This window comes from Amblyomma mixtum, chromosome 4, assembly GCF_055824585.1.
Source record: "Amblyomma mixtum isolate Tamu chromosome 4, ASM5582458v1, whole genome shotgun sequence".
Classification (NCBI taxonomy): Eukaryota; Metazoa; Arthropoda; class Arachnida; order Ixodida; family Ixodidae; genus Amblyomma; species Amblyomma mixtum.
The window spans coordinates 25,699,898-25,716,080 of NC_143015.1; the positions used below are offsets into that span (position 1 = coordinate 25,699,898).

Consider the following 16,183-nt stretch of genomic DNA (forward strand, 5'->3'; position numbering starts at 1 on the left):
CTGATTGCACCCTGCCAACCATCGGGCGTAGTGTTGACAGTTTGCGAGCTGCCGTAAAAACCATGCTGACACCATGTTTCGTAGACACCTTTTTAAGGTTGTGTGAAACTTTGTGGATGTATGGTGCAACCTCAAATTTCTTTTTTCTCTTGATGGTTCCTGTGATGTGGCCGCTCTGCCTGGGTTGGGTGCTTAAACTTGTTGAATAATGATTCCGCGACTCTCATCATCAGGAATGACTTGTAGTCGGCCATGCGAAGACGTTCTGTTTGAGTTGTAAAACGGTCGTTAACCTTGCGTTCGCAAGACTTTAAAAGGGCGGACTTAAATAGGGAAACCACAGGTTTTTTGTCGTTGATGAGCGTAAAGCTATATTCTTTGACGCGGGTTTCAATAAAATCAGTTGTTAGTTGGCGCTCTTTGGTGTGTTTTCTACTTCTTGTCCTTGTCTGCCGCGCCGAAGCATTTCTTAAAGTATAGATCACCAACTGGCCTACAAAACAACCGTTCTGAGTACTATTCCTGCTGCAGAGAATTAAAAATGGAGGGTATCTCTGCGAAATTATCACCTCGATGATTGAAAGAAGTATGGAAAGTAGGAGCGCGCCCAGGAACGTCTAAGGGAGAACGAGCCAGAATGGGCGATACCGGTGGCCACCGCCGGTATCGCCCAGTCTAGCTCGTTCTCACTTAGACGTTGCTCTATATTCGCATCAAGTTCTCGCATTTAAAATGTACATTGAAGCGCTTGAAACATGCATTTATTTGGGATGAACAAAAAAAAAAATCACAGGGCGGTCACGAGCGTATAACGCGAATCTTTTAGTATTGGGTGTAGTATGACGACGAAAATCTTTCACAGACATGTTCCATTTTCTTTTCTGTCTCGCAGTCAGACAGCCGGATGTTAATCCGGACTTGTTTAGGGCTGTAGCGATACCTTTAAGTGAACTTCGTTCGAAAGATTGGTTGCAGCACTGACAGTTAATTTTTCGGTGCTGTAAGAGAGAAATAACAATCTTTCCAAGAAATGGAGAGGGTGATTTCTCTCTCTCTCTTCACATTGCTACCCGCCGCTAGACAGCGCGTATGAGCTTGAACTTGAAACGCCGTGTGAAAGCAATAACGCAAACTACCTTTGCAGTCTGAGGTGTGAAGCAGGCCAAGAGTCATCAAAACCAAGGAAAACTAAAGGAGTGTGTCTACTCTTTACCGTTAGTATAAGGGTGTTGCTCTCTGTAGAAAACTTTGAATTACAGCGTCTTCGAGCCTTTCTCTTCTCGTCACCTCTTTCACGCTGATAGGTCAGGCATTCCTCCGCTGGCCCACCTCCGGGGGCGGAGCTTCCTGACCCGCCGGAGCTACACCGCTTATTGGCCGCGGCCATGGTAGCTGCGTGACGCCTGAAATAATCTCACCAATAGCCATCTCTGAACTTGTATACGCTGGAGCGGTGCGACGGAGGAGGGTGCGATCATAACAAAATCGTCGGAATGGGCTCGACAACTTTTGTACGATTGTGGGTTCCCTGCTGCGTGCAGAAGTGTTTTATTTGGCTCAGATGTTCATGAAAACACAATGCAGTGACTGAGCGAGTTGATGCGCTCTCCTCGGAAGGTGTTTCAGAGCCAGTTTAAAGCAGGGATTTATATGTATGTCATGCTGTCTTTCGCATAATGATTGTGACGGTGAAAGCGGAAACTGCCTGCACCTGCGTCGGCAACGGAAACTGTTGTTGCGTCATACCATTAATGGAGGACTGTCCCCTCAATTTTGTTTTCAATATATGATCTAATAAATGGGCAATTACTAGCGTAATTATTTTATGGCTGAAAAATAATGGCTTACAGAGTAGAAGAAAAAACTACATGCCGCCGGTGGGATACGAACTTACAAACTCCATGCATTCGAAACTGGGTTTGCCCCCCAAAAGAGCGCAGCGGGTTGTTCGGAGCAGCTTTCAAGCTCACACCCCTAAAAAAGCCGGGCTCAAGGCTGGGAACCGCTTGTACCTCTCGTTGTCCCGTGGTGTATTTCCAACCAACCGACTAATGCAGGCAAAGAGGACGCCCAATCTGCTATGTCACCCGTCGCCTCCCATCCTCTCTCTCTTTCCTCTCCACTTTTTCCACATGTAAACCAAGGCAGGGGGCGTTGCGGATGACGAAGATGGCTCGGGCTAAAAATACGAGCTAACGAGGAACGACTTAAAAATAGCTAGTCACATAATCTCCTTTAGGTCCCGTTCACAGGAATTGCCTAAACCCTCGAAATCTAACGTTCGACGACAACTCGTCTGGTTGGGTAGAAGATTCATGAATTTTAATGGAAGGAACACCGACCAAAATGTTGTTGTTAATACGAAGACGAAGACGTTTCGGCTTCTATACGGAAGCCTTGATCACTGAGCTCAAGAGCTTAAGTGTGTTGCAGTACTCGCCCCAAGCTTCTTGCGTACACAGGCGGGAGATTGCCCAGATGGGCTTTGAAAGCAGAGAGTCTTCGTCTTCGTATTAACATTAACCTTTTGGTCGGCTTTCCTTCCATTAAATTCATGAATCTTCTACCCGACCAGACGAGTTTTCGTCGAACGTTAGATTTCATTACGCTACCACGGTCGTATGGCCAACCTTTGTGGGGATGCACTCGCCTCCCCGTGCTTCGCTTTCCCGCATTGCACTCCTACTGTAGTTAGCTCCCCCGCAACGCACTCTTCTCAGTTTGGTTACTTTAACTAACAGGGGAGGGCGCTCGCGTCGCAGCGACACTAGCGCCACGGATGGCGTTTTGCTGCGCACTCGCGGGGAGCAACGGGTTCTCTTTTTCTCGGGACCGGGAAGCGGGTGGACGTTCAAGCGCAAAGCTCCGCTCTTCGCCGCGGGCGACCTCATGTGGAAACATGTTCCCCTCAGCTCGCCCCGTCTGGCCTCGGAGCTTCCCCCCTGCCCTACCGTGGGCGAACGGCCGCTTGTAACTGTGCTGGTGAGTCGGACATCCTCGATTCCTCAGTGTATTTTGTTGCTGTTATAGCAATAAATGCCTTGTTTGCTTCAGCCAGTGTGTCGTTCGTTTGTTCCCGCAGCGCACGGCCCGCCGTGGTCGGCGTGCGCTCGGTAGCGCTAGCGACCACGGGGTGGGGTCCGCGCGGTTTTGAACTGTGTCAGACACGATTAAACGGGCAGAACGTGTTTATCTCCCCATTTTAAAACCCCACATCTGGCAGCCCAACGTGGGGACTGCTCTTGGAACATTGGACGACTATCTGTTCGGTTCGAGGAACGCTCTTTGTCCGGACTTGACAAGTGGTAGGCCTAGGGTGAATTTTGATCGCTAGAACCTGCGGCATGCTTTCTTGAGTGCGAGGTGTATTGCGCTGCAGCATGTTTGAACTTTTCGACATGCTCAGCATGTTTTTTTGTCAAGTTTTTCTTCCTGGAGTTTCTTCAAGAACCACTTGGTCCGCATCGAGAGAGCGCGAGGCCTAGAGCCCGCGGAGTTGGCGAGCCCGAAGCGAGTGAGTACGGAAGCCGCGTGCGTGGTCCGAGTTTTCTGTATATATTTTCTCGCTGTCTCTTTTTCGACTCTGGGAGTCGCGGCGCCGGGAGCCGGGTGGCCTGGGGCCACGGGTGCCGCTACGAGCTCGTTGGTATTGCAGCTCGGCACCGGGCGCTCCGACACCGTCCGATACGGTGAGCGCCGACCACTCAGAAGCTGCTCTGTGCAGCGAGCGGGGAGGACCACTCCACAAAGCTGATGTCTCCTCGCGGCTGCGCGCACGAAACCCGTTTCGGGTCTTTCTTTTGTTAGGGGTCGTCGACCGTCACAATGGCAGTGAGGCCTAAGGCTTTTCAGAGCTGCCTGCACCATGTCAAGATTGACACGACCACCGGACCGTGGTGTTGAGAGGGGGCGCACTTTGCTGCCCACCCGTTTTTTTAACCTCGCATGAACTGAGCATTCTCGTTCAACTCAAGAAAGGGCTTTGTTCACTCGAACTTTGTGTTGCACAGCCGGCCCGACATGTTTTGCTAGCGAGTTGAACATTGAGCCACGAGGCCCTTGTGTACGCCGTTTCCCCTCCCGTGACCTACTTTAAAGGCATGCGGAGTGTGTCTCGGAAATTTTGCAGATCCAGTGGAGCCACTCCGGCTTGCTGTCCTGTGCACATCGTCTCGCTGCCGCCTGCTGCGACGGAGCGGCCTGTATCCTGTTTGCCGCATCCATCCGGGGCAGCCGTGGCGAGATGAGACACAGCCACCTCCGGCTGCTGTTACCTTGGCGACTACTGTAGGATCCTGGCCTGTAGTTTCCAACCGGCCCTCCTCTTCGCGGGCCTGCGGACACGTAGCCCGCGGGCCATGCGAGACGTCCCAGCGGAGACCTTCACGCCGCCTTCGGAATACCGCGGACGACTGCGCGCACGCTGTCGGCGTGACCTCCGCTGCAAGACCTGCCTCAAGTGCATGAAGACCAGGAGACTCCTCCATAGCATGTAACTTGCAGGCGCGGGGGTCTATTTAAGATTGGGGGGATGTGGGGATGCACTCGCCTCCCCGTGGTTCGCTTTCCCGCATTGTACCCCTACTGTAGTTAGCTCCCCCGCAACGCACTCTTCTCAGTTTGGTTACTTTAACTAACAGGGGAGGGCGCTCGCGTCGCAGCGACACCAGCGCCACGGATGGCGTTTTGCTGCGCGCTCGCGGGGAGCGACGGGTTTTCTTTTGCTCGGGACCGGGAAGCGGGTGGACGTTCACGCGCAAAGCTGCGCTCTTCGCCGCGGGTGACCTCGTGTGGAAGCATGTTGCCCTCAGCTCGTCTAGTCTGGCCTCGGAGCTTCCCTCTTGCCCTACCGTGGGCGAACGTTCGCTCGTATCCGTGATGGTGAGTCGGACATCCTCGATTCCTCAGTGTATTTTGTTGCTAGCTGGCGTTATTGTTGTATAGCAATAAATGCCTTGTTTGTGTCAGCCGGTGTGTCGTTGATTTGTTCCCGCAGAGCACGGCCCGCCGTGGTCGGCGTGCGCTCGGTAGCGCTCGCGACCACGGGTAGGGGTCCGCGCGGTTTTGAACTGTGTCAGCCGCGGTTAAACGGGGAGAACGTGTTTATCTCCCCATTTTAAAACCGCACACCTTTCATCACTGAAGTGCGCCAGTACGTTTCCCTATCCATGCGACTCCCTGCTTTCAAAGCCCATCTGGGCAATCTCCGGCCTACGTATGCAATATGCTTGGTGCGATAACTGCAACGCACTTGAGCTAAAACTGGCGTTATGAAAATGATTGCTGCGCCCTCAAAGACAACAAATTTCTTCAATATACGTACAGCTAAGCATACAGAGCCCAACGGGTTTACTCCATCGCTGTGATGTGCGGCTCGTTTTGAATCGTGAGCGTTGCGGATTGCTCAGTGATGAGAACAACTCTCCCCCTGGACTCTCCAATGTTTAAGACACCCATGGGTGCTTGAAGAGTTCGAAACCAACCTCTTGGCCTGTATATTTTGATGCGATAGCCCTAAATGGGTCGCTAGCGAAGCAGGCGTCCTTTGTCGGGATGAAGCCGGGAGCAGAGGCTGGCATGCGCGCTCTGTTTGGCGGAGTAGCAGAGGGTCACATGACGCGGCGGCGCAGCAGGTGCAAGGATCAGCGGCGAGCACAAGGACTAGAGGACGGCCATGTGACTCGCTCGGTGCTGAAATACAGGAGTGACAAGCTTTGGAAACTGCAGAGCAGAGAGCCCTTCGATGAAGCGGATTGCTTGCCTAAGGCAGCTCGACGGTAGCGCTAAGCGGAGGAACGACTGAAGCAGCACGCCGCCGCGACAAACATGTTCAAGCGTTATTTCCTGGACCCATCCGTGTTCTGTATGCGACCAAATCTGGCACAAGCTGGACCTAAGCCCAGCGGCTGAGAACATGTTTGGTGTCTTATAGACAGTGTTTCCCGATGTTAGTTATGTAAGTGCTTTTCTGTGTTCACGACTTGTAAGATGTCCTTAAGAGAGCGAAAGGTTCCTTTGTACTCTGTGCGTGATGGTTATGCATATCCTTCCGAACCTGCAAACTTCCTTCCGTTAAATCCGGTTGCGGAACGGCTGATCTCCCCACGAGTCTGCTCCATGTAGGTTCACGACTCTTGTACAACTCCGGTCAGTACGGGATCAAGCGGCCGATTGTTAATGTTCCGGGTAGAGACAGAGGCCATGTTCAAGGCTTTGCCGAGTAAAATCGAAGGCGACCATTCCATTCTGGTAAGCATTAAGCGGAAAATAGTTAACAAAACTTCCTAACTTTAGGACATTGTTTCAAAAGACATGGTTATTCGTGGATCTACACAGAGTTCTTTGTAGCGTTACAGGGCTTCACAGGGGCGGAAAACTGCTATCGCACATATAACACATTTACAAACAAGGTAAAATCGTCAATATTTTTTTTTTAAAAATGCTGTACTTATGTGATAGCCCTGAGAGTGAACAGTTTTTTAGTTATCTATTTCGGTCTTAAATGAAGCCAACAGCCGCAAAACCGAGGAAAGCTCTCATTGAAATTGGGCATACTGCTCTAAAAGACACGGACAGTGCGAAGAGGCTAGTGGATGGCACACGCAGTTATTCGTGCGTGTTAGCACAGTGGCTTCAGTTTCGAAGATGAAGGTGCTAAAACTAGTCCAGCTTGCCCCTTTACTATGAAGGCAATGGGGAATTTTTTAATTGTTATGTTGATAAGTGGAAAATGAGGAGTGTAATCATTTTTCTTTTACCTGAAATGTAATTGATTAGAAAGTAGAAAAAAAACCAGGTGCTGCCAGTGGGATCCGAACCGACGACCTCTGTATGTACCACATGGTGCTCTACCAAGCAGTGTAAAATTCGTAGTCCATTTCTTCTACTGGCTCTAGAACAATAAACACTTTTTAAACTGTCTCCCAAGACTCCACCTCTCACTAATAAAAATTAGTATAAAAACAATTCACCCTTCCAGCACTGCGAAGTTGTCCCCGCTACTTTCCGTTCGTTTGGTGTCGTTGCATCCCCAAACGAAGAAAATGGAAGGGCGTTGCACGACAGCCTTTCCTATACACGCAACCTGCTCCTCGCGTAGCGCAAACCACGATTGAGGTGTAATGCAAGAACCGGTGGTTTGCATTACGCACCATATTTACCGCGAATTCGTTCGGTCATGGCTCACTGACCCCAACCCCCCTTCCTTCCCAAGCGCTAAGGCGCCCCAGAATAAATTTGTTGTTCAGATGTTACGAGCGAATTGGAGATAAGCACAGTACCAAAGTGAGAAAATGTGTCAGGAAAGCCATTACGAACGCGGACGTTCAAAGGACAACCCATAGCTGTCGTGTTTCATATATTTTTTTGTTGCTTTGCTCATGGTGCTGAGCGGAGCTTTGTGCCTTGAAGTTTGTGAGCTACACAGAAAGCAACTGCTGCTCTATAGTTTGGGACTTTCTAGCTAAGTCGCGTAAAACTCACGTTCCAGCCACTGGGGGCACGTGGACTGCTCCGTAGCCACGGACCACGTCGTTCGCGAAGGCATCCAAGCCGTAGACTGAGAGGACGAGCTGCGGCCCTGTATGGAGCAAAAAAAAAAAAAGAGCGTTGAAGAAGTTGCACTGTGAAATGTTTATCCCTCTTCGTAATATTGCAGTCTTGAGAGGTTATCACGCAGCCTGTGCTGCTTTTCCTTTATGGGGAATCTGTAGAAACGTCTCCCGAAAATCGTGAGAAAATACGACAGTTTAATATAAGTGACAAAAGTACATATACACCTAACTAAACAAGACCATTTTCTATCCAAAATATAAGCCATGAACTGCATTTCCAACAGTATTTTCATGCCTTTACGTGGGATCTGTAAAAACATCTCCCGAGAATCCGCAGTAAAAACGACAGCTTAACATAAGTGACAAAAATACACATACACCTAACTCAACCAGATCCTTTTCTATCCAAAATATAAGCCATCAACTGCTTTTCAGCAGCATTTTTATTCCTTCGGGAGCAGTAGACCAGACTTCTCATTTGCGGCCTAATTTCACATTCTACTAAGAACTTTACATGCTACGAGGAACCGAAGAGAAGACATTCGGAAAAAGAATTAATTTTTTTTTCTGTGGGCACGCCTGTCATTTCGAGTACCTGGCCCTACTGAGTAGTAATCGCAGCATTCATTGATAGATGCATTTGGCGAACAGTGGTGTCTTCCATTTCATCAACGTGAGCCAGAAGAGATCACATACTTGGAGGGGACACTCGAGCTCCGCCTTAAGGATGGAATCCGATAGCTTAAATGGGTTAATTGCCATATATGCAGAATTGGTTATTCTCTAGTTGACCTTATTCAGATCCCTGGGAGTCCTCATACCACTGCTGACGCAGTGGTGCAGCGGTTAAGCAATGCACCGCGTCACTGTGATCACAGGTGATGCCGCCGGTGGTGCTGGTGCGACCCATGTTGCTCTTTTCGAGCAACTTATGGCGACCAATTATTAATTTAACTGCCACCTATTACTGTGCGCAGTTTTCTCACAATCCGGTGCGCAGGTTCGTGTGAAGCTTGTGGGTTTCTAAGTGGACAGAGGCCACCAACCACCGCGGGTTCGAGCTTCGCGAGAGCCAAGGGCCCCGATCAGCCGTCACCACACACACCCTGCGGCACCGCTGCGGCGCACTCAACCTCCGCAGGGAGGAGAGCGATTCGCCGCAAAGCAATAGGCCTCCAAGTTCACAAGCAGACGTTTATTCACGTCGTCCTTCAGCAGTACACACACACTCGATCGTCACCCCGTCCCGGGGACGCGCGAGGAGCAAGGCACCGCTGCGCGCTCGAAGCGACTCGAGCAATGCGCGCCGCTAGCACGCCGCTGCAGGAGAATGTCCCCGCGGCAGTGCTGTGATCTCCCTCTCGTGTCGACCGTTGGGCCGGTTGCGAGAGAGAGTGGGCAATCAACGCAAGGTACGCCTGTCGGAGGTCGCTGGACCCCGCTGGACAGGCTCGAGCCGCTGCAGTTCAGAGGACATGTGCGGGCGAGCTCGAGTATATGCACTGGTCCGAGCGGCAAAGGCCGGCACGGAAAAACAGTAGCGTATGCACCTTACGCTGTCTCGGAGGGATCTCTCTCTCTGGGCCCCGCTTGGACGGTCGCGCGGTGCGCGGCCGCCAAAGCGGGTCCCGAAATCCCGCCAAAAGGCACCAATGGCAAAGGCCGTCTGGGAGCCGGGGCGGAGCTGTGGCCAAATGACAGTGATTAGTCACCTAGCCGCCTCTCCACCGCCTGAGGCGGGAGGAAGGGAAAGAGGAGAAACAACGCGGGAAGCCGGCACGGCCGCGCAAAGGCAACGGCGGAAAGCCAGGATTCCCACAAGCCTCAAGCCTGTGTGACCTCGGTCGCCCACCTGCCTCCTTGGTTTTTTCTCTAGGTATTTTTCAGGGATTTTTCGCTCACATTCAAAGACGCCGACGCAGCATTTTTCTTTTTGACACGAGCTCCTTAGCGCTGCCGCTTTAAAATTGGTTGCTAGCACAACTTCCCTACCACGACGGCCTCGTAACTCACCAGAAAGTGACTGTTTTATTCACCAACACTGCTTGGGCTATACAAGCTCCCAAATACGTGACATTTAACCATGGACGCATTGTACTTTCTCAACTTATGAGGGAGGGGCAACACTTGGGTCGTTTGGATATTTTGAGGTAATGTGCAAATTTCGTTTTACCCTGGTGCCATACAACCATGCATATAAATATTAACACCCCGTTAGAGCGTGTTATGTTGGACTTCCCCGCGGTATCTTCCTTGAACGAGGGAGCGCAAGAACTTTCCTCGAGTTTAACTCGAGAGAGAGAGGGAGAGAGAGGGTGTTTAGTGACGTGAAAGGCAGAGAGGTTGGCCTGAAAAATGAATATCTGGCCCACTACTTTGCACTGGGGAACGTGAAGGGGAGAAAAAAAAGAAGGCCACGGTGGGGGATGATGATGGTGAGAGGAGTGAGATGAATAAAGACAAGGCACACTTGCTAAGGCTACAAACGCGAGTCAAGGCCCGTATCGCTTAAAAAGCGTGAGAGCGCTCCCGTTGCATGTAGAGTTTTCGGACTGTCTGGCCAAGCGCTGAGGATAAAATTCACCGAGAGGGGCCTGGTTTCAAAAGACTGCAAAATAGATGCCAGAATTAATTTTTCGCGTGCGCATGCTGGGCACCCCACTAAAACATGCTGTACAGTCTCTAGCACGCCACATGTGGAACAGTCCGGGGAGTCCGCTTGTCTGCTTGTGGAGTAGCAGGCCAGGGCCATGTTACCACCTGCCGACCTCTCCACCTTTTCCTCATTAAAATTCCTTTCTCTCTCTCTCTCGCTTGTCCAGTTAAGTGCACGTACTTGCGCGTGAAGGCGACGTTTAAACGTAACCTATGTGTTAGACATGCAATAGGGCGTGGTATTCTGCGAGGAACAGAAAAGGCCATCGCCGGATCTTGCCGTTTAAGGCGGATGTATCGAGTGTCTGGCAGGGCCCAGTATCTAGCCGTCGCGCTCCTCACAGATCACGAAAGGAGACGAGTGGTGTCCGCTCGAGAGAACAGCACAGCTGTGCGCAGGCCACTGCTGAAAGCGCTCCTTGCTTCAGCGTCGGTGGTCTCATTTCCATCGACTGCGCAGTGACGAGGGATCGACTGGAACACTATACGTTGGCCTATTTCGTGAGCAGAAAGGAGTCTAGTGATATCAAGATCCAGAGCCTAGTAGGCGGTGTGGCGTAGGAAGCATCGCAAAATTTGTAGCGCAGGTTTAGAGTCTGCGAAAATGCACCACTCCTCAGACGGTTCTCTGCAGATGGGGCGAATCGCTTCCCAAAGGGCCGCAAGGAGAGTGTAACTCGAAAATGCACCGGCTGGCAACCGCGATAATGTTCAGGAAAGTCAAACCGTGTCTTAGGTAACGCTTATAATATTAGTAAATGCAGAATTAATATGCCCGAATTGTTTGCATTCCTCCTTGATTTCTGGTGCCAAACAAGCCAGAGCCGGCGCCATCCAAACAACCCGGAGAAAAGGGGAGGCTTCTGATACCCACACGTTCCGCCCAGGGCAATTTGCAATCCATAGCATGAGCACTAAGGTCAGCCACAGCAGTCAGCCGAACGCGGTGGTGTGCGTCCCTCGCCGCTCTGAAAGGCCATCATGATGGACTGAAAACGCGTAACTATTTCTAGCTCTTGCTTAATCAAGACCTCAAGTATTCGGACGAGCAAACTGCTGATGTCTGTTTCCGTGGCGGGTTACAAAGACAGCGTCCAAGCGAGCTTGGCGTAGCTGAGCCACCACATTTAGTAGTCTCAGCCTCCTCCTCTGCCTGCCTCAGGTGCGAAGGCTTCTACGGAAGAGCACATGGAAGTGGCTCCGGCTGCCCCTGACCTCGGAAAAACTGGGCCACTTCAGTACGTACGTTAGAGGTTGATCGAACTGTAAAAAACACCGTGAACTGAGTTCATAAAACAACTACCTCGAATGAGTACCAGGAACTCAGAATGAGAAGCAATTATGGGGATAGCCTTAGAAAAACAATCGCAGAGGAAATAATTCCGCCTAAAGAAGCATATTTTTACACCAACAGCGCATGCGTGACTCAAGACAAGTTGGCGGGAAACATTTCTTTGGTTCAGTACTTACATCCCCAAACGTTGCTGCTTTTGTATGTGATTTGAATTGGGAAGTTCCATATGAAAGAGCGGCGGGCATCTCGGCTTTTCCTCGTCACCTGTGAGATCCCTTCCTCGACACCCTGCGGCGAGAAAACCGTTCTTATTAGTCGGTTGGTGAACTTATTCCGTAAGGGAAACAAAAATTGCTTCCGAGAGGGCAGTGCATGTCTGGCACGCCCGCGGGTTGGCCCCCGTGCGTGGGTAGGCGACCGGCCTGTGTGTTTTTGTGCACGCATGAAAGGCAGGGAACAACGGAAAAAACATGCTGCAGGACGGAGCTCGGAGGACGGCGCACAGCCGAGGCCATACGGCAGGTGTTGAAGAGCACGCCTTCCCGGCAAGATGCGACACCTAGGACGACAGTTGTTCTCACACCGCAATGGCGCCGGCACGATTCAAATGCGGCGTATGCTTCCTCAATGTTTGGCTGCAGACATTGACTGTGCCACGCCGCCTTCTTTGCACGGGTGTGAGCGAAGGTTTCGAAACAAAGGCACAGCGACAAAGAGCCCGATGGGCGAGGAGGATCTCGGGGGATACGGTTTCGGAGACAACCGATAAAAAGTAAGAAAATGGTCATGGGTACCGTGCTCTTAAGATGCACGCTGAACAAAAAATAGAGTAGGCGAGATTACTAACTATTTGCGCTTTACAACACTATAATTTGTGAGGAGGATGCAGTATCACGAAAGCAGATAGAACCTTTCGCAGAACTACGTTGTGCACCCATTCCACAACGAATTAATTGTCCCAGTAGACCCTCACTTGGTGGAGTAGACCGCGTAGGCATCAGCGTTAAGGTTAAAGGAAACCTCCATTTGCATGCAAATTTTGGTCACGATATAATATGCACATCTTACTAGATAAACAAACACGCTAACAGAGAAGCCGTAATAATAATAAAAAATTTAAACATGAATCAAGAAAAGTTGTGGCACACTGCTCTCGCCGGTTGAAAGCAATCTATGTAAAATTTTGTGAGGGCATGACGTGAGCGTAGTTTCTCGCTTTCATATTCTTGGACACAGTTATGTGGTGAATTTATGCGACCTGGCTTAGGGGTCAGGTGAATGTAGTGCTGGGCCCGAAGAAGCGAGTTCAATGCCGACCTAGGCTACCGCGTTTCGATGAAAGCCACATGAGGCACTTACAATTTTTTTAATAAATTTTGAGTGCAATTTGCGCAGAGCACGGTGCTGTAAGGCTAGTGAATATTTTCTCCGCTTTGTTGCAATACAGTTCGTAACCTTAAGGTTATCGGGCAACCTGTATACTCTGCCAATTCTGCCAGCAAAATGCCTGTTAGGGGTTGCAGGCCACCGTCAATAATAAGGAACCACTGGCGTTACGTCTTAGTCATTGCATTGTTCCATGTGTTACCCAGCACAAGCTCAGTTATAAATTTAGCCTCCCTCTGCGGGGAATAACCTTACCGCAGCGACGATCCAGTCAGCTCCGTGCACGAAGCAGTACTTGCAGTAGACGTCGTCGGCTCCTGTCAGCTGGAGAGTGAAGTTTGGCAACGAGCGAGAAATGTTATGCCATGCGGTGCCAGACCTTGGACATTTTCTACACAGTGGTTACTCTGAGAGGTCAACATTAGACAGCATGCACTCCCAGCAAAATTAGCTTGGTCTGTTTTCGAGTATCTCTAGCTCAATATCTCTCACTGATTTCGAGCTCACTGCGTTGTGATGTTAAACAGTGCGGAACAGGCAGACTACACGAAAGCTGACTTCGAACTCAGATCACAAAATCGGCGCGATAGTCAAGATTTAAGACCGAGGACTTGATACAGTGTTTCTTTCCATTCAGTATAAAAGGAGGGTGTCAAATAAACCAGTGCTCATTTATGTGTATAAGCCTAAGCATCATGTTTTTTCGAGCGGACGAGAGCTGCAATATCGATATTAACTCCTATATTTGCACTCCAATAGTTTCCACCTTTGTATTCAACGCGAAGTTATGTCAACCAAACCGTAAGTGACGTCACTAGGCCGAATGTGATGTCAGGTCCGGCATTTGAATGCTATCGCACTGCTAAACATAATGTCAGTGTACCGTCTTTGTCAAAAGTAACCAGGCTGCATGGTTTGCTTCTATGAGCCCTTGTGGCTTTCCTAAAGATCGAAAGGTGTTGAAAGGTAAGAAGACCCCCAGTACTTACCTTTAACCACCATTTCACCTTCAGGGAAGCCGTAAGGCCTCCACTGTACGAGCTAGAATCAAACCATTCAGCCTGGTTACTTTTGACAAGGACTGTACCTGTGAATGTTTCTTACACCACGGTCTAAATCCGAAACCATCCCCTGCGGAATCCCTGACAGTCAATGTGTGGCACCAGACGTTGAACGCACCAATTTGCAGTTTACATTTCTTTCTGCATCATTCCTTCAGAGTGACCGTCAACTTTCGTGCAAGTGTCGCCTCGCGTAAGTGCTACTCCCTAAGCTTCGCAACCGATAATTAAAAAAAAATATTTGCGAATAGCGAGAGCTTTACTTTCCTGCTGTCTTCAAAGTAGTGCGACTATCATTCCACTTCCTTATGCACGAGGAAATTTTGTTCACCGAGATTTTGAGTACCAATATTTAGGCGGAGTTCCACGCAGTATTTTTTCCCGCTGGCCATTGTGTTAGCGGTAGCAGGTACAAGCGGCGACATTTAGGCATTGAGCGATATTTGCGGAGGTCCCGTTAGCTACTTTTTTAGTGCTCCCGCTGAACCGCGAGCATTTAGATCAGTAGCGGATACCTTGTGAACAGGTGATTATAGGTAGCAAAGATATATTTCACCATACTAAAGAATTTTTAGATAACCGATCCGTGAGGCTTTCCTTTGTGCAACCGAAGACCGCTTTTGACTTATACATGTGAACTAAACAGGAAGTTCCGGCACGCATTTTTCGCACAAACTGTTAGTTGTTCTTATTCGTGTGTGTGCATGAAACGCCATGTAGTGTACATTTTGTCCTAGGATACAAGCAGCTACAGTATAAAAGGGATCAGTAAGACTGCAGACCGTATTGTCTGGACAGTAGCTGTCAATGAAATGTGATAGCCAATTGCGTTCGTGCTGGAGCATTAAAATAAACGGGAAGTGTGTGTTAAGAGGGACTACATTAAGTGCAGCCTCCTTTTTAGTCACTGGATCAAGGGCGTCCGCAGAACTTTTTCCAGAGGGGGGTGGGGGGGGGGGGGGGGGGGGTGTGCACCCGATGTCCGGGGATGGGGGAAGCGGTAGGTTTGTAGTTGTTTTCTTTTAGGGCATAAATAACATCCGTAATTCGAGGGGGCGGGGGGCGCAACCGCCTCCACTTGCCCCCCTTCCGGACGCCCATGCACTGGATCAACACCACCCGCTGCAGCTGACGTGTAGGAGATTAAGTTTTTGCGGCTCCACATTCCTTATATATGCTTGCCGTTTTAAGAAAGGCTAAATGAACATGCTGCTTCTATTCGAACAAGTCCCTTACCTGTGCAGATTCTATCTGACCGCTCACATTCAGCATGAAAAGAACGTTGGCCTCCATACCTCCGGCATCTGTAATGACCAAGATTGAGACCTCTGGTTTACATTGCACGACTAGCGTGTTAAATTAGGCGCCTTAGATGTGGCGCCATTATAGCAGTTGAAATAAAACTTAAAGCTCACACGCGGGCTCTCCGTAACCAAGACTGCTACAATACTAAGCGCTAAATCAGTTTTTCATTATTGGCTTTCGGCAGGGTAGCTCCATGTGTAAAAGCCCAATGAACCCACTGCTACAAAGCGACACAAAGATGGAAACACTTATCGCGAAACTTGGCTTCGTAGTAATATTTTTGATCACGGAGCTCAGCTATCTACAATGTTTCAACGTTTTTCATATTTAGCCCGATCTGGAAACGAGAAGTGCCGAAACCACACTTGAGGAAAATTCGCCATCTTCTGCGAAGTTGTCGAATTGATGTTATTCGTCGACATCACGGCTTATAGTTAACAAAAGCGGCACTATCGGTTGTCGAAGATGGTCTTGCATTCCTTCGTAGTTTCGATGTGCTTCATTCCTGTTTCACATTTTCACTGCATACAACCGCGACTTATTTCTTGTTACAATCAACGACGGTAGCGAAAAAGTGCGTGAGTGGTATTAGTATTCAGGGCTTACCAGTAGCAGCTGGCGCGCAGAACGACGACCACGAAGGCGGGCTGCCGCTCCGCCCGCATGCCCGACGAGGACGACGCGCGAGCAACCGAGCGCAACAAAACGCGTCGCCATGGAAACCATCTATTGAAGCTCAGGCGCCCATGCGCAGCCGTCACGGACGATGCCGCCGTCTGCCGGGCAGTCGAAGAACAACAAGCGGGGTGCGCGTATTTCAAATCAGGAGCCATGGAGGTTAGGAGCAGAGAATTACCAACGACGAGTGGAAACAAAACTCGTAGGTAGAACCCTCATCCCTGCCCCCCCCCCCCCCTATCCAATAAAAT

General features: G+C 50.0%; 1 protein-coding gene across 1 annotated transcript in view; it reads right to left on the minus strand.

Annotated features, from left to right (window-relative positions):
- The window catches only part of B9d1 (B9 domain-containing protein 1), a 39,003-nt gene extending 23,075 nt beyond the window's left edge, over positions 1-15,928 (minus strand). Inside the window, exons 1-5 of the mRNA XM_089585316.1 lie at positions 15,861-15,928; positions 15,186-15,253; positions 13,144-13,212; positions 11,679-11,790; positions 7,483-7,579 (exon numbers count right to left, since the gene is read on the minus strand). Coding sequence (XP_089441442.1) covers positions 7,483-7,579; positions 11,679-11,790; positions 13,144-13,212; positions 15,186-15,242 — 335 coding nt within the window. The 5' untranslated portion in view covers positions 15,243-15,253; positions 15,861-15,928. The remainder of the gene's footprint in view (positions 1-7,482; positions 7,580-11,678; positions 11,791-13,143; positions 13,213-15,185; positions 15,254-15,860) is intronic.
- Positions 15,929-16,183: the final 255 nt, after the last annotated feature.